This window comes from Lissotriton vulgaris, chromosome 4_1 (assembly GCF_964263255.1).
Source record: "Lissotriton vulgaris chromosome 4_1, aLisVul1.2, whole genome shotgun sequence".
Lineage (NCBI taxonomy): Eukaryota > Metazoa > Chordata > Amphibia > Caudata > Salamandridae > Lissotriton > Lissotriton vulgaris.
Window position 1 is genome coordinate 1,596,222,328 of NC_141691.1, and position 18,806 is coordinate 1,596,241,133.

General features: G+C 45.9%; 1 protein-coding gene across 2 annotated transcripts in view; it reads left to right on the top strand.

Annotated features, from left to right (window-relative positions):
* Positions 1–18,806, top strand: part of PREX2 (phosphatidylinositol-3,4,5-trisphosphate dependent Rac exchange factor 2) — a 1,248,069-nt gene that overhangs the window by 671,258 nt on the left and 558,005 nt on the right. For both annotated transcript variants that reach the window (XM_086965847.1, XM_086965848.1), the window contains exons 26-27: positions 8,362–8,541; positions 14,985–15,079. In XM_086965847.1, coding sequence (XP_086821973.1) covers positions 8,362–8,541; positions 14,985–15,079 — 275 coding nt within the window. The remainder of the gene's footprint in view (positions 1–8,361; positions 8,542–14,984; positions 15,080–18,806) is intronic.

The following is an 18,806-nucleotide window of genomic DNA, read 5'->3' on the forward strand; positions in this document are numbered from 1 at the left end:
CTGTACAGTTTACAATTTCAGTTTTATCTCTATTAAATTGTAGTGAATTGTCCCTGAGCCATTCTGTTGTTCTTAACATTCACTCATGGAATCTTTCCATTGATATTGCTTGAGATCCTTCTAACAAGAAGACAAGCCGTGAATAGTCCCCATACTTCACTACCTCAATCCCGAAGGATTTAATGATAGAGATAAGCGGGCGCAGGTATATGTTAAATAAAATCGGGCAATTGCCGATCCCTGGGGAACTCTGTGCTTTATGGAGTGATACAAAAGGTTGAATGGTTACTGCCTGCTGTCTAGCTGAAAGATATGACTAAAACCAATTGAGCACCAAACCATCAACTCCGGATTCCTTAAGCCTTTTCAACAGAATGTGATGATTAACTGTATCCTTGCATAGCTACAATCATATTTTTCATACATTCAGGTTTGGATAAATCCTTCACTATATTGAATATGGCTTTAACCCTGTTGGTTGCCTGTAAGATAGTTTTCTCGTAATATTAGGCTTTAGCCTTAGTAATTGCTCCTTTATGTGAATTCAGTGCTATTTTCAAGGTTATTTTGTCGCTTTCCTTATAGCATTTCCTCTCTGCCTGCTTACATTTTTTCCTTTGTGCCTTTAGCTCCACATTATACCATGGGGCTGATGGTTTATCCCTGTTTTTTAGGGTTTTCATTGGGATCAGTTGATCAAGTGTTATATATCTGGTAATGGAAATTAAGATAGTTTTCTTCCACAGATTTATTAGTGTCAAAAGGGCTGTTTTCAGAGCATAACGAAAGTTGCTTAATGTTCCCTAATTTAGCCCAATCCCGTCCCTGTGGGGTATCACTCAAATGAGAGATTCTATTACTAATTTTAGGAAGTAATAGCAGGAATTGCGCAAAAAAATGATCCGTCCAGCACAACGGTAATATTTCTCCCATCACTACCTCCGTGTGCTATGCGGATAGTAGGTCTAATACATCCCCTCCCTGATGTGTTGGTTGTCGTACCAGTTGATGCATGTTAATATTCTCACATGCTTGTATTATTTTCCTCAGGGCCAGGCCAGAACTCCCATTTTCCCAGACGTTAAAATCACCCAAGATAATCATTCTGGAATGAGTAAGTGAGCAGTTATATATAGTGTCAATTAGGGCTTGGTATTGAGGGCTCAGTCCTCCAGGGCGTCGATAGCACACCATCCCAGAGACCAGTTGTCCCTTGATATCTTTAAGGTGGAATCCTAACATTTCAATGCCCTCCACTTCGTCAATATTAAAGGGGGCAAAATTCCATTTCTCTTTGTATATTACGCCCACCCCTCCTCCTCTTCCACTAAGTCTCGTTTTATGGAACACTTTATATTTCGAGGGGCAAACTAGCCCCAATTGGACATTTGAGTCTGACCGTGTCCAAGTTTCTGTTAAGAACAGAGCATCCAAATCATGGTCCTCCAGTAACATATAAATATCTTGAGGATGTTTTATTAGAGACCTAACGTTAATTAGCCTGCATTTGAGGCTGTCTGATGACATAGTGGTCGGGTGGGCCCTGCTTTCTCTTCATTCTTTACCTCTGTGTCCCACGCCACCTTACTCACCGAAAGTAAGAAGTTGCTCCCTCGTATAGCACTGTTTGACATTCCCACTTGGACAATACTTATAATACAAACAGTTCTGTCGGGTACTAAGATTATATTTCTTGAGAAAGTAAGGTTACTCAAAAGGACTATGCAAACAATGAAGAATCAATTGTAATACACACACAAACCAAAAAGAGTATTGAAGAGCTTTTATAAATTATGGAAAATACCCAAATGTACATTTGCAAGGCTGTCATAGAATATATACATTGTGACAAGTAATATGTGACAAAGGTGACTTTGGTGCTCAGTGCTGTGGTGACTGGGTAATATATACAAGGTGATTGGGGAAGGGAGGGTAGGGGTTGTGGCCCCTAGGGGTTGTGGCCAGAAATATACTATTTTCACAGTTCAGTGCGGACTTAATTAATGAGTCTCATCGCAGGATATCTCAACTGGTCTACGATTCAGATTGTCGACGTTTCAACCCTAAATCTGCACTGATGGTGTGTCAGTGCGGGACTTCATCAGGACTTTGACAGAAAATGGACAGCCTAATTAAGCACAGGTGGACTCAAAGGGTGCCAGTGTGGTCACTCTCAATGGTAGGGCTGTAATCCTAGCAGGAGCCCGAAGTCTCCTTCACTCAGTCAGACTAAATTCAAATGGTGTAGAGGCTGTGTGTATCAGGTCTCATCAATTTGATCATGATTCAGGTTTAAGTTCAAATGGTGTGGAGGCTGTCTGGTTCACGTCTCCACACTTGGTCAGGATCTGCTTAAAATTCAGATTGTGACTTGAAATCTCTTCCTGCCGCTGCAGGCTGTGTATATATCAGGTCTCATCAATCGATCATCATTAAGGTCTAAGTTCAAAAAGTGTTAGGGCTGTGTCATTAACGTCTCAACACTTGGTCAGGATCTGCTTAAATTCAGATCAAGACTGTGGATCTGTGGGCGTGCGCGCTTGCATTTGCTCTCCTTAAATAGGGAGGAGCATTTTGTGGGAAGGCAACTGGAACCCTGACCAAGATGGCACGTGCTCGGTGACCCGCCCTAACAAGCGGAGTATACGAGCTCACCTTGGCCAGTTAAAGTGCGAGTGCAGGTTAGAAGTATATGTGCAGCAATACAAGATTTCTACCACAGGTAAATTTCAAACCCAGTGTAGTTTAAAAGCACTTAAAAAGTGAGCATTAAAAATTGCAGTGTCACTTTGTGCAAAAATCTTTGCAATCCAGTCCTCTAAAAACAACTCCAACGATTGCCCATCAACATTCTCCGGGAACCCAATGAACCTCAAATTATTTTTACAAGGCTCGCACTCAGTCTTCAATCCTCTCCTCCAGCCGGGTAGTTAACTTCTGCAACGTCAACACCGAGTCTGCTAGTATTCACACTTCCTGTTGCAAGTCCACCACATTTTGCGCAGTAGTGGTGACTTACCACAGGTCCACTCTAAGGAGGTATACTTCATCCACCACTGAGTCTAATTTCATAACCAGGTCTTCCCATGGCCCCTGTATGGCCGGCATCAGACCCGCAAGCGTCTGGGCTGAGCTCGCAGGGGCTCCCCGCTGCCCCTGGGTACCTCGCTGTATCCTCCGGGTGCCTGGAGTGGGTATAATTTACAATCTTGCTGGCCTGCGTTGGCTTTGCAAATGTCTCCTTCCCCATGATGTTTTGCAGACAAGAGCTGTGTCCCCTCGCCATACTACCCCACCAACAATGACCTATGTGCCTCCTGGTCAGAAACTGCAGTGCACAGTCCCCACTGTGTCGTGGAGGAAAATTGCTCTCACCCAGGGATCATGATGGGGGACCTCATCAGCCTCAACTAACAGGTTGTCAGGGTTCGGGCCTCTCCTTGCGTCCAATACCGCGCTTCCAGGGAGAAAATCCCCTCCAAAAAGTTTGTTCGGGGAAACGAGGTCCCTCAAGCTTTCCTATTTTATTCTCTTATCACCACCACTACTCACTCAGGGGTCAGCCCTTAGGGACAGCAGTTTCCACCCGAGGTCCAGTAGGCCTCACATGGCTTCCATTAGGCCCCACCCGGGCCTTCTTCAGGGACAATGTGCAGGCACCGAACGGAGCAGGGTCTCTCACACGTCTGCCGCCCGGGCCAGGCCCAGAGTGGGAGTCCAGGGCACAGCGCCTGTCGCCTATGGGGCTTCAGCTCTCTGTTCCAGATCCCGTCTGGCCTCTCATGCCATAGTACAAGTCTGCAACATGCATCCCTCTGCCTGCATACAGCAGCTGCTCAGCCGGTCTCGGCCCCTTGTTAATATTAGGCCTGGGTAGAATTTCAATTACTCCGGACGAATTCTTCTTGACTCATTTGAAGTCATTATGAGTAATTTGTATGTGTTCTGTTGCATATTGCTCGTTTTTTCCCCACAAAATGCATCTTCACATCTATTGTAGATGTGAGGAGGGATTTGTGTGCTAAGAAAATAGCGCTAAATGCAGAAGTACTATTATCGTGTAATTCTTCTTAATCTTGTGTATTTTTGGGGTAATTCCATGTGATTACACTACAAGGAATTAAGCAAGTGGCACTCCCACGTTAATAGGTCAAAAATCCCTTGCATAGGAGGCCATTCTCCCATGTATCTATTGGTATGCGTGGCATATGTGGAGAAGTGTGGCTCAATGATCAGAGCGGCAGACCCTGATGCAGAGGTCTAGCCCGGGACCAAGGTTCAATTCCCCGCCTCGGCGGGTCTTGGCCTCAAAAATTCCACGGACCTGATAATTCTCGCCTCGGTGCCTATTCCAATCATGGAGTCCCACTCTGCAACTCTGGGCAATAGCTTGCTCAATCTCCACAACAGCCCTGACAACGCTAAGGATGCCTGGCCTCCACCTTGGGGGTGCCCAGGAGTGGACGCCTCACAGGGAAAGCCAGGATGAGTTCCACTGCGGTATTCGTACAAGCGCCTTGAGACCCTTGCGGGTGAGTAGTGCGCTATACAAGTATCAATTTACATAGTACTATGCCAATCTACGAATAATAGTATGTATTGGTTCAGAAAAACATTTTAAAGTACATATTTTAAAATGTATATTGTAGACAATTTAACCCCTAATAAACGAAGAACCTTTCTTATAAAAGCAAATGTTTAAAAAATCTAGCTGTTAAAAAATAAGATACATTGATGATGTAAGGAGCGTTCATTATTGTAACATTGTTAACTATGTTGCTACTGTGCATCAGCTAGTAATTCAAGATCCATGTATAGTGAATGTGTGACAATTGACACTGGATATATATGGTAGACACATTTAGCACCTATTTTACTATGTGCTAAACATGAATGGTATTGGCAGCTCTGGAGCTCGTTTTGTTTATACTCTTCATCATAAAATAATATTAACAGGTTGCATCTCGTGTATTTTCAGCAACGTCACCTTCTCTCTTGGGCAACAAAATCTGCTAATTGAGCTTTTTGCCCTATAGAGAAATCATCTGGTAATGCGTGCTTCCTTTAGAACCTGTGAGCTTCAAACTTTTCATCTGTTTCCCTAGTGAGCTGCCAATGTTTAATTGTTTTGGAACAGCACAGTTTTGGCAGGAAACAGGATCCCCAAGAGGCCTATTTGAAACATCCGTTCAGGAAGGACAGACAAAATGGAAGCCAGAACCACCAGGGTGTGAACTGTTAACAGGGTACACGTTGTTCTGCTTAGGAAAAATGTGGCGTCACAACTGAGCTACTGTGGTTTGCGGGCAAAAAGTATGACCAAGAGGAGACACCGTGAGAAGTGAGGGTGGGGTTCTGATTCACTTGATTTCATAAAACATAAACATACAAATATTGTGAATAACTGAAGACATTTCCCCACAAGCCCTCTTCATTGAGCATGATTGTGACTTTCCATGGCAGTGAGTGGTCTTTATTGCCAGCCGAATTTTAATAATCAGAGATGTAGAACAGGTACCCATGCAGTTGTCTGAAGACAGTGCTTCAAGGAAGGGGCTTTTTTTTAATAAAAATGTTCCTTGTTCGTGTTCGCAGGTAGACTGTGCAATTTTCCTTGGTGTCTACATATTGTCATCCATATGTTTTTTTTATAAATATGCTGGTTTTCATATTATTTAGTGCATGTAAGTTACTGTCTGTTCAATGCCCACTCATGTACACCTTCATTGCTGGCGGTATAAACTTCTTTTTCCAAATTACTTTCTTGATTTCAAACACAAAACGACATTTGTTTGAGCCCCATTCAGTACCAAGTTGGAACATTTAAGTCACTGGTTGGCGCATGTCTGCCGTGCATTGTCTCAAACATCGACATGTCATATCAATACATATCAATACATCACAGAATCCCAACTGCCTCTTAGGCAATCTACTCAACAGCAGGTTGCATGTCATTTCCCCCTGATGTTTCCTCTATTGCCTGTTGCAGGCTAATTTCCACGATGTTCCATTCCATAAGTTCCCCCAGCATCCCTCCATATGTCAGCCTTTATTCTCTAGTCTCTCGCCATTTGGTTGGTAGTCTACTAGCTATCCATTTCAATGCAATACATTTTTTAGCGACCGCCAATTCTAGCTCCATCACCTTACTCATAGTTTTAGCGTGTTTAGAGGGGAGAACAGAACTCAATAGACATAATTGCACCGTCGGCTGCAATGACATTCAGGTCAGATCACTCAGTTTGGAGACCACCTCTCCCCAAAAATATTGTTCCACCCGACAGGTCCACAACATGTGCATGTATGTGCCCTGCATTTGTGACATATATTTGTTTTCGACAGATCTATTTTGTGTAACCAGTGTAAAGTCCTATAGTCTCCATGTAAACATTTATTATGAATCAACTTCAGCCTCATATTACTGCTGACTGTTTACAATTGCTGAGTATGCTCCCTCATTCACGCTCCCCCCAGTTCCCCTCCTACATCCTTTTCCCATTGGGTTTTTAGGGTAGCCATACAACCCTTTGTGATTGGGACCTATAACATGTAAAGCTGTGAAATGAGCTTGCTTCTTCCATGAATGTCAGGTAATGTCTGGTAAAGTATATGCGTTTCTGGCTCCTGTACAAATCCGAGGGAAGCCTTCTGAAGGGCTGCCATAATCGCAGCATATGCAAGAAAGCAGCTGTTGGCTACACCCCCTCTGTCACAGAAGGCTGCATATCCAATCAGCACCATCCTTGTACAAGTCTCCTGAGCATTGAGGGATATTGCCCCCCACACCTATGCCTCAGGAAGGTCAGCATCTCAGGGCAGATTCTTTTGTTCCAAGGAACCAATTGCTGCAGCTATATATACTCGCTGCCTTCCTCCCTGAACACTTGATTCCAAACTTCTAGAACCTTCAATACTATCAATGGTTAAAGAGCCCTTTCTTTGCAGGAGGCCAAAGGGAGTGCCAGCAATTTAACATGTTGAGATAAGCATTTATGGTATTCTTATACTGTTGATGTTGATGTTGAGGAAACTTGCAATGACGTACACGCTACACAAGGAGTTGAATAGATCAATATGAATGTTTTCATGGAATTTGAATGTGCCCTGAGAAGTATAGTAAATTATTATGCTAATCTGCCTAAGAGTAAAATTGACATAGCTCGTAAATAGAAAACTCATTCGTTGTGATGAAATTAATGTTATAATTTAATTATTACATCCTCTATTATGTTGTGGTAGTGTAAAGGAGGACTGTAAATACTTTTGTCAAAAATGTCTGTGTGATGAAAAATGTGATAAAAAATTACGAGGGCAGATATGCATTTATGGAAGTAAATTTTGATGTGGGGGAGGGTCTATTAATTTCGACTTATGTGTAAAGACCTAAAGTATAACTAAATTAAATTAGCAGCGGTTTTCATATCCTTCAACTTAGGGTGTTCAGCTAGATAGAACTGTAGCCTCAGCTGTAGTCTGCAAGTGTAGGGAAGTGTCTACTTTGTGGAAAGATAAAAATTTACGTGCGATGTGGGATGATTTGCATCAGAGGGATAGATTATTGGCTTTTCTTTCAGCATTATATGGATCTTTTCAAGGATTAAGTGTTTAATATGCTCATAATCTTTAATGTGTTGAGTTGCAGATTGATGGGATTTTAATTTCTGATCATTTTGCTGTTTTGTACTGGAATTTGGGAGGAAGCTGGTATGGGTACCAAAAGATGTTTCTGTTCTGTCACTGACTTTTTAAAAATAAATTGTTGCTGATGTAAGTAATCAGGTTTAGTGGTATAATCAGGAGAATGAAGCTAGTATCATTTTTGTAGGTTTTCATCTCCAGTCCATGACCAATTTATGGACTTCAAAAAAACTGTAATTTTATGAAAACTGTAGGTGTAAACCTGTGACTTGTAAACTGCTTTTTCCATTGAGAGTCATTCTCCAGCAGAACAGAACACAACAATGATACAGCTCATGCAGCTCACAGACTATTTATTTGTGAATGTTACAAGTGTTGTGGATCAATACTGCAGTGTTTTAAAATGGTTCTTTGGAGCAGATGCCATGCATCATTCGCTAGAGTTAAAACAATGTATACTGCAATCGATGATTACTATGTTGATTGCAGAAACTCATTTAGAGAGTACTTTCCAAAGGTGATGTACAGATTATAAAAATACACTTTTACCTCTTATTTTATTTGTTGGTAGCCCTCACCTGCATGAAGTACATTGTTGAAACCAAATTTTTAAAGACCTAATATGTGAGGACCGTGACGAATATTATCACTATTATTTTCTGTTCTTCTCTAGTTTGAGGAAAACCATTTTTCTTGACTTTGGTTGTGTTTGTTACTTTTCAGCCTTCTCTCTTCAATAACATACTCTCCCAGGCCGGAGCGCAGGAGACCCGAGTCACTGATAACAGCAGAAAATGACAGTGAAAGGGGAGAGAAGAACGGGAAGAAGGTGTGCTTCAACGTAGCGGGAGATGAGCAGGAAGATTCAGGACACGACACCATCAGTAACCGAGATTCCTACAGGTGATCCGAATTGCTCGAAGGAGCCAGGCTTTTAAAATCTTCCGCTTGCATAAATCCTGGTCGTGCAGCATAAACTCTCTTCTAGGTTCACATGCTCAGAATTATTCTACCCAATTAGGGGTTGGGACTGCAAGTGTATTTATGTGTTAAGTTTGCTTTTTACTTAAATTTGGGCAAGACTGTGCTCGTTTTCACTGGCATATCTGTATTCTTCTAATGGAAGTTTTTTACTATGAAGTCTGCAGAGTAGTGTTCTTGAAAGTACAGGGTGGGACCACCATGAGGCCCCAGAGGAGGCCCATGGTGTAGCAGATTTCTTTCTAAAGCACACAAACTGAGTTCGACTGTGAACCAAAGTAGTATGTTTGATAGATGATAGCATGATACGCTTAAATGGACAAATGCATGTTTTGACTGGAATTGTAAAAATCCTTCACACACATGGGGCAGAGTGTGAGTATCGTACAAGGATATATTACAGCAAGAAGATCTCTTTTCTTTTGGTGTCTTCCTTCTCCATGACATTCTCTGAGAAATCATGAGAACAAAACTGGGTCTTGACTCCTAACCAGCAAGGCTAAGTCAAATGTAAACTGAACCAACAACACGAATGCCAGTACTGGACTAACTTAATTTCTAATCGCCAAAGATCTGTTATGAATAAAACATATCAGTCTGATGTAACATTTGTTACTGATTTATTTATTTATTTCAATAATTTTTCAAAAGATTTCTTATCTTTTCTTCATCTGTGGAGGAGAACGCTCGGCGGCACAATTCATTTGTAGGCTCCGCTGATTATAACTAAACTGAAGCAATGATTCGCTTCAATACAGGCTACGAAAAATCCCGGCCAACCGACAACTACGCTAAGACCGGGTACCCAAAGCCAACACCACAAAGCGTGAAGACCTTTTGGGATAACTCCACATCTGACTATATTGTGACATCATACACAGGAGAATTAAGAAATCGTGTTTGGTCCTGAGGAGAACCCCGTAACTAGGGGGTTCGAAACACGTCGACCTCGTAGGTCTAGTGTCAGTCGTAAAAATCTAAAGTACTGAGTCAAACACAATACGATCTGTTCTGACCAATTACTGCTGTTCTCAACATTACAAATGACAATGTATACTGCATTATATGATTTAATGAAATGTTTATATTGACACGGACCCATACCTCAGAGGTATTTGTTTTGTTTGTAGGAACATGAGTGGTATGTCTGTGGTGTGAAAGATTCAGCGTGGATGTGTTGTATAGTGGTTTATGATCTGTATTGTAAAAATTTGTATATTTTGTATATATTTGGGATATGCACAAGAAATTCTTTTTGAAAAAATAAGAAATCTTTTGAAAAATTATTGAAATAAATCAGTAACAAATGTTACATCAGACTGATATGTTTTATTCATAACAGATCTTTGGCGATAGAAATTAAGTTAGTCCAGTACTGGCATTCGTGTTGTTGGTTCAGTTCACATTCTCTGAGAAATGGCATGGGTGTTGCATTTAAAGGGGAAATTAGAAATAGTATTTATGTGGAGATTGACTTTCATTACTCTCTGGTGGTGGGGATGTTTTTACCTCATATCTGTTTCTTTCTTTAGAGTGTAGGGTTTGAGTTTCTTAAGGTTGTCATTGGATGTGGCACTTGAAAAGTGAAGTTTTGATTGTATTTGCTGTCCTGCTTCATCTAATATCTCGGCTCTTAAACTGCTGAAAGTAGCTGAAAGAAAAATATAAATTCCAAACAAAATAAAATACAAAACAATATATAAAATTAGCTTTACTTTAAATAACTGTTGCATCCTATGTCACCCTTAGGAAAGTGTTTCTGACATATGTGGCTGGCCAACAATGTAGAGATGCTGCGCTCCTAGTAACCCTCCATTCTTTCCTAATGAACCATCCTATTCTATAAGCCAATTGCACTTAAGAAGGGCTGTATTTTCCCCGCTGTGCATTGTCTCTGCTGGTGGTTAAAAAAAGCCCTCATTCCATGAGGAAAAACTGTAGTTTCTTTAATACTTTTCCCATGCCCCTCATTAAAGTTTTCTGGTGACAGACTTCTATTTAGATGCTGGGCGTAACCTGCTCAGTGGTAGTAATGGATCTAGGTGATGGGAGGACGCCGCCAAATGTATCCTTTTTCAACCCTGAGTGCTGTGGAGACCATGTGAGTGCCTACCACTGCCCCTCAAAATGAAAGGCAAATTTGGATGGGGAAGGGCAATCCCACCATCTTTATGGCAGCTTAAGCCCTGGAGTGCATGGCGCTGCATCTTGTGTGAAGGTTTCGTTTATCTGGGCCATACTCTTTTGTTCCTCTGGATAGGTAGGAGACCCATGAAGCCCCATTTCTGTTGATCATGCACTCCATTCACTTTTCATAATGAATCTTCCTTTCCCCTAGAATATAATTTCAGTGTCTTGCTTCTCATGAAAATAATTCTCTCAAATTACTTGTGAACAGATGCTCTTCGAAGTAGCACTTTACAAAGTTCCAATGCAATAGCGAGCTTTGGCCACAACCATTATAATCAATAATAAAACTAGATTTAAACAATCTTTATTTATATCATATAATTATGTAAAATGTCTGGGTGGTTTAAAGTACTGGGCTTTACAGACACGTTCTTTCCAAGTTAAGTAGGTGAGTCTTCACAACATTTAAACTCAAGGTGGGAAGGTGTGGCTCTAGGATGGCAAGGGATGGACTATGTAGTTAAAATGGTTTGAAGCTAGAAGGGGCAGATGGGCTACTTTGAACATTCTTGCCAGGGCTGATTTTGGTTTCCACTCTAGCCCTTGATATTGATGTTGCAGGAACATTAAGGTACGGGGGCAGTCATGAGGGCAGGTACGTGTGAGAATTGGAGAAGATGTTAATTGCTGTAGTATGGGTCGGAAGTGTAGGTGTAGGATAGTGAGTGGTAAGATCGGTTTGACAATGATTGCTGAAGTCTACTTTGAAGTCACACAGGTTGATAAAAGGGTTGGGTGTGGGGTCTGTCTCTAGGATGGAGTCAAGGTCCTTGAGGAAATTATCTGTTGTGCTAATGGATGCTTTTTAGTCCCACTGTTGTAAGATGTAATTACTTGTTTATTTTAGTCGTTTTCAAAGGAGGGTGGGTAATGCACAGGCTTAAATGAGATGGATATGCTTAGGAGGCCCCTAACAACTGCATTTATACTATGTTCTTGGCGCATGGAGGAAGGTAGCATAGTCAGTGTGCAAGGCAGTTGTGCTCACAGTATTTTTTTGGCCAGTACATATTTCAGATATAGTGATTAACTGAAAGGGAGGGGAGATAAGTTAGTCAATAATATTGGAGCTGTTGCATGTAGATCAGTGCCAAATGGCCAATATGATACAGCATGTAAGTGTTGGAAGGAAGACAATAATATATATCTTGATAATATCTCGATATATATCTCGATACTATCTCGATGGGATAACAATGGGCCTCAGCACTCTTCACCCGGCCTCCCTAGTACCGCTGAGGGTGTAACAAGAATGCATCCTTCAACCTGCGGGACCCCTAGGTCTACCCCCAGAATACCAGCTCCCACAGCCAAATGCTTACTTTTAGACCTGCGGCGCTATATCCCTCCATAGGATAAGATTAACTGTTTTAGGAAAATTTATGAAACTGTTTAAAAGTAACTAAATAACAAACCTGTTTTTATTTGCCGGTTTACAGGAAATGTCCCAGTTCGGTATCCAGGTATACTGCACTGTGTAAGAAAAGTAATCTGTAATCTACTCGACATTCTACTAAAAATTCAATACAGTGTATATGTACTGTATTTCAAAGCATTTCATTAGTAGTATCTCTACTGTAATCCAAACAAAGTGCCTATACAATTACAACACAAACTGTTTACAAACTGCAGTACTACTGTAAGATGGCCGCCGGGTAGGAGCTCCCGGCGGGAGCTCCAAGTGCTGGGGATCCCAATTTTGGTTTTTATCCCCGTTAGCACCCGGCCCGCGTTTTGTGCTAAGCAACACAAGAGTAACTGGAACAAGTAATTGGATTTGAAGTAACAGTAACTTCCTTATCTGCCTGGCGGTGGACGTAAGCTGCTGAGGATCCCCGACTTGCCTGGAAGCTGAGCCTTGCAGGAGAAAACGAGCCACCCACACCTTCCTCCTCGGTCCCTGGGCTCCCCCTGGCCAGCTTGCAGAGCACGACACGGATGTCTATTGCCTGGAGTCCGCAGCGCTCGACCGGTGCACGTTGTGGCTGCTGGTGAGCCAGTGGCTGCCTGCGCGATGAGCTGTGGCTGTGCATCAGAGGTATCCGACCCGCCGGCAATCACCACCGCTAGCGCCGGTCATCGTGGAATTGGAGCCTGACCGGGATCAATGCTGGCGCCGGACGGATGACGGGAACCCCACTGCGGAGTGGTCCTGCCTGCCTACAATCACCACCGAGACCCCCGGTGCCCCGTTGGGAGCTGTGCTGTCCTGCACGCTAAGCTCCTGCCCAAGTGCTGCTCCGGGGCCCCCGGGCTCCGGGTTGGATTCTTCACAACGCGGCGACACCAGTGGAAGCAAGCGCCCTGCTGCCAAGGCGAGCTGCAATCACCGTATGACCCCCGGGGCCCCACGGGCTGTCCTGCCCGCTGAGCTCCTGCCTGTCTGCTGCACCGGGGCTCCAGGGCTCCGGGACGGAAACTACACAACTCGGCGACTCCAGTGAAAGCAAGCGCACTGTGGCCAAGGTGAGCTCTGTGTCCCCCCCACTCTACAAGCTGAGCTCTGGGCCCCCCCCCCACTCCACTCCCTGAGATAACGTGGAGCCGCGATCTGGGATGCAACTTTGCAGATGGGGGGGGGGGGAGAGCGGTCTGAACGAGTGCAGGTGAGAGAGGGCAACCCTACGCCCGTGAGTCTCTCGGTGAGATTGTGGATCATTGCTCACACCGTGTCTCTCAGTCGGATGCTCTGCCGCCACCCCCTCCCCTCCCCCCACCCCCCCAATAATCAACATACAAGTATAAGTTCCCAAATGCCGCGTCTGCACAGGCGAGTTGGTGAATCGCCCGTCCTGATTAACACAATTGCAGCATGGTGAGCAGATGTTCATGAGGCTCCTGAAGCGTTATGCAAGCAAATAACCTCTTTGATTGCCCTGAATGTACTACCACAGTGGTACGGGCATGCAGAATTGTTTCTGTGGACAAAGCGGTCCCTGCACTCTCCACTAACTAAAATGGCGGGGGCCATAAAGAAGAGCCATAAATCGCCTCCACTGCCCACCAGATGACCATGAGGCTACATAACAATGAGCTCAGGGGTCACCAAAATAGAGATAAGACGCCCTCCTCTCCTCCTTGCAACACTGGAGCTGTACCTTCTCCTCCCCACCAACTAACACAGATGATGGACTAACCCGACCTGCCCTAGAGTAGAAAGGGAAACCTAACTCTCTAAAAGTCTTCAACAACAGACAAAGGACTACTACAAAGGACGCTTGTTTCTGTATGTGCTACTCGGGCGGCCATCTGAACATAACCTAAGAACTGGCCTTGTTATACCAATCCCACCCACCACAGACTGTACATAGCTCTGTATCTAAATCTTCGTGTGATTAAGTGTCTGCCTTTTATTGCAGTATTATATTCTCATGGTATGTAATTCTTCGCATGATTAAGTGTCTGCCTGTTATTGCAGTATTATATTCTCATGGTATTTTATACATTTTGTGTAACCTGCACCCATTTTCACGTCTTCCCCACCGGTAGTGCACAGATCGTGACCTCATATTTCACCGGTTGCTCACTAGAGTCATATGTGTCTACTGTAGCCTTATGTTTGCACCTATATTGGTTGCGGTATATCCTTAATATTTTACTCCAGTATATCTATAGTAGTACATTCTTATTTGCATACTGTATAATTTGTAAGCTGCACCCATCTCACTTTTATCCCTAATATGCACTGTCTGCTACCTCATATACTTTGTTCTTTTGTAAGCTGCAAACGCTCTTTCTCAGGAATGGCACCCAGGATCTGGAACTCACGCCCTCCCGAAACCAGACTCATCTCCTCCATCGCACTTTTTAAGAAAGAAGTAAAAGCTATTCTCATGGCCAAATACACTTGACCTATTAACGTTATCCGTAAAGACTCTGCACCAACCTGTATTATTCTGCACGTTCCCTACGACTGTGTTTTACCTGTATTATTGACTTACCTGGCTATCTATGCACACATCTATCTGTAATACTTGCATTATTGATGTACCTGTTTTACTTTACTCCCTAATGACCTGAGTTTCACTCCCGTGGTGGTATTCCCTGCTTTGTAAAGCGCTCTGATATCTGCAAAGATCTTGTTCGCGCTATATAAAACTTTCAAAATAAATAAATAAATATCTTTTCTTTCAGTGTTTTTCAGCTGGATTACAGTTCAATGTTTTCTTTTTCAGTGACTGCAACAGCAACAGGAACTCTATAGCCTCCTTCACTAGTGTCTGCAGTAGCCAGTGTAGTTCATACTTTCATAGCGATGAAATGGATTCAGGTATGTAAAATTTTTTTTTTTTTTTTAAATTATATTTTTATTGCAGAGTTATAAACCACAGGATACAATTAAACAGCCAGTGCACTTGTGGGCTCCCCCCGTCCAATGACAGTTCACAGTTGTACACAGCCATTCAGCCCGAATCCCGGGGGCCGGGCGGCGTATCACATCGCTCAAAAGGAACACATCACAGTGTACGTCCCAGTGGGACCCTGGCGGAAGGTCGTTTTGTGTATCTGCTTTCACCCCCCCACCCACAACAACACTCCCGTCAGCCATCTCCGTGATAATCAATGAAATCGCCCTTGCCGGGGCCTGCCCTAGGCTATATGGGTCTTCGCACCTGGCCGTTCCACCCAGTCAGCTACCCCCCACTCAATGCCCACCGCCCCAGTAGGTCCAAGGCCCAACAAGCAACCCTCCAATGGCTTCCGGCCCTCCCCAAACCCCCTACAACCAACCCCCCCAAAGCCCCCCCTCCCCTGGCAACTGCTAAGGTGTGTGCTTCGCCCTATCGAGTTGGATGGGTCCACTACAGTGCGTAGTACCATACTTCTGTGTTCGCCCCGCGGTGTCCAGCGGCTTAGTTCTCGCCTTCCTCATCCTCAACCAAAGAATCACGCAGAGCCTGTACCACTAACTCCCATGCACGCGCCGCATCCAGTGCCTTCTCATTCCCCAACTTTACCGCTTGCTTCATCCGGAGCACACTCTCGCAGTCAGACCACCGCAGCAACTCATTCTTCCATCTACGCAGTGAGGGACCACCCCTGGACTTCCAGTGCCGCGATATTTCCCTCTGTGCCAATATCAGACCCAGGTCTATGAATTTACTTGTCACCTTGGTGTGCTTAGTATGCGGGAACCAAAGCAATAGGCACGCCGCCATGTCGAATTCTACCTCCCTGTCAGTCACTTCATTCAGGAGTTCCCCTACCTCCGCCCAATAGGTCCCCAGTTGTGGGCACCCCCAAAACAAATGGTCCATGTCCGCCCCTAGGGACGAACACCGGGGGCAACAGGCATCCGGCACCCGAAAGTACCGCTGTAGTTTCTCAGGAGTTAAATAGGCCCTATGGAGCACATAGAAATGAACCTGCTGAAAGCGCGCGTTCCTAGTGCCCTTCCATGTGCGTCGCAGGATATGGCCCCATGCCGTATCCGGTATGGGCCGGCCAACGCTCACCTCCCATTTAGCTTTGAGCCCGTGGAGTGGTTCCAGCCCTTCGTTCAGCATCCTATTATGGAGGCACGTCACAGCTTTGAATGTCCCAGCCGCCATTACCACATATTGGCACGCCATAGTCGTCGCGGGTTCCAAGAGCCCCTCTTTCCAGTGCTTTTGTACGGCAGCCACAACTGCCGCATGTAGGAGGAAGCCCCCCTCAGGCAGTCCGAACTGGTCCCGTAGGACTCCGAATGGCGCCAGAGCCCCATCTATGTACAAGTCGCCCACCACCTGCAACCCCGCCTCCTCCCAATCCAACAACGGGGACCAATCTCCTCCGTGCGGCAATGCCGTCAACATCCCGATCGGGATCTCCGGGGCGTAAGGCCGCGATGCCCCCGCTCTCCGAAGGCTCCTCTGCCAGCACAGCCGGAGCGTCCGCTCTTCCATGGTGAGGGCCCGTAACTCGAGCCGCTGCTGCATAATGATGTATGACAGCACGTGGCGCTGTATCCCCCGATCCCGGTCCTCCTCCGGTCCCCGGAACACCCTGGCTACGTTCTGCGTTAGGACCTGCAACTGCGCCGCTAGATAATACAGCTCTAGGTCGGGCACGGCCATGCCCCCTTCCAGCTTGGGGCGAAGTAGCGTGCTCAGGGCTATTCTGCGGCGGCCATGCCCCCACAGAAAGCCAGTTATCATTGACCGCAGTTCCCTAAACACCCCCTGGGGGATCCAGACAGGTAGCGTTCGGAAATAATAGAGGAAGCGGGGGAGCGCCACCATTTTCAACAGTGCTATCCTGCCCAGTACTGTCAGCGGGAGGGTCGACCAAAAAGACAAGCTGCCCCGCAGCGCCCGGACACAGCGGCCAATGTTACCCTCCAAAAGGTCAGCAGCCGAGTGGTAAACGCGGACACCCAAGTAGGTGATGCAAGAGGGTTCCCAGACCACACCCAAATCGCTGCTAGGGGCCGGCGATCCCGCTCTCAGCGGAAACACGCAAGTCTTCGCCCAATTGACCTTAAGGCCCGATAGCCGGCCGAACTCAGACAACAGATCCATCGCTCCAACCAATGCCCCGAGGTGTCAGCTAGGTACAGGAGCAAGTCATCCGCATAGAGCGATATATAATGCCATTGCCCATCACTCACTATCCCCGCGTATCGGTCGCCTGACCTCGCATGGACCGCCAAGGGTTCCATCGCCAGGGCAAACAACAGAGGGGAGAGAGAGCATCCCTGTCGTGTTCCCCTGCCCACCGGGTACGCTGCAGACACCAGGCCGCCCAATCGTACTCTCGCCGTCGCCGAGGTATATAAGACCCTCGTCCACTTTCGAAACCCGTCGCCCATGCCAAACCTCTCCAGCACTCCATCCAGGAAAGGCCATTCCAAGCTATCGAAGGCCTTCTCAATGTCCACAGACAGAACCGCCGGCACTCCCTCCCCATCCAAGATGGCGTCCATTATTCCCACCAGGCGGCGGATATTCATCGCCGTGCTCCTCGTGGGTATAAACCCGGCCTGGTCCCTGTGCACCAGGCCCGTCATATGTGGGGCCAGTCTGGTGGCCAGGATGCGACTCAGGATCTTATAGTCCACCGTCAGCATGGATAGCGGGCGATAAGACCTCACGTCCGTGGCATCCCGGCCAGGCTTGAGAAGCGGGACTATCAAGGCCTCCCGCATAGAGCCAGGCAATGCCCCCTTCTCGAAGGCTTCCGTATACACCACCAGCAGCCTGGGCGCCAGAATGTCCACATAGTGTTGATAGAACTCGATTGGCAGTCCGTCCACCCCGGGCGTCTTGTTACGGGCCATATGTTTGATGGCCACCCGAATTTCCGTGAGCGTGATCGGGCTACCCAGTTCCCTCGCGTCTTCCTCATCCAGGACCGGAAGCGGCCTCTCCCCCAGGTACTCCGCGATGTCCTGAACCCCCACTCCCAGCTGACTCCGGTACAGTTCCTCATAATATCCCCTGAAGCGGTCCAATACGGCTGCCTGGGAGTACACCATCTCTCCCTGCGCAGTATTAATGCTGAGGATCGGGCAGCCCCTAAGTTCCGGGTTAGCTAGTCTGGCCAAGAGGGTACCCACCTTGTCCCTTTCCGCGTGTGCCCTGACAATGTACTGCCTATAATCATAGCATCTCAAACGTTCCGTCTCCGCGGCTACCACTTCCTTCGCCTCTAACAACTGGGCCTGTAGACCTGGCCTATTTGGCCTGCGGCGCTCCAAGTCCCTCAAAGTGTCCTCCGCTTTCATTAGGTCATTCAGCACAGTCTTACGAGCATTCGAGAACCTGCCCAAACACACCCCTCTCACCACCACTTTCATTGCATCCCATTCAGTAGATCTACTCGCAGCCGTGCCTTCATTCACACCGAAATAACTATCAATGCCTTGCCGGACCGCATCGTCAAACACAGAATCCTCTAGCGTCTCCGGCCGAAGCCGCCATGTTGGTATCACTGAGCGCTCCCTCTGCCACTGAATATGCACCAATAGGGGGTTATGATCGGATATAGTCCTAGCCAGGTACTCCGCATGGGAA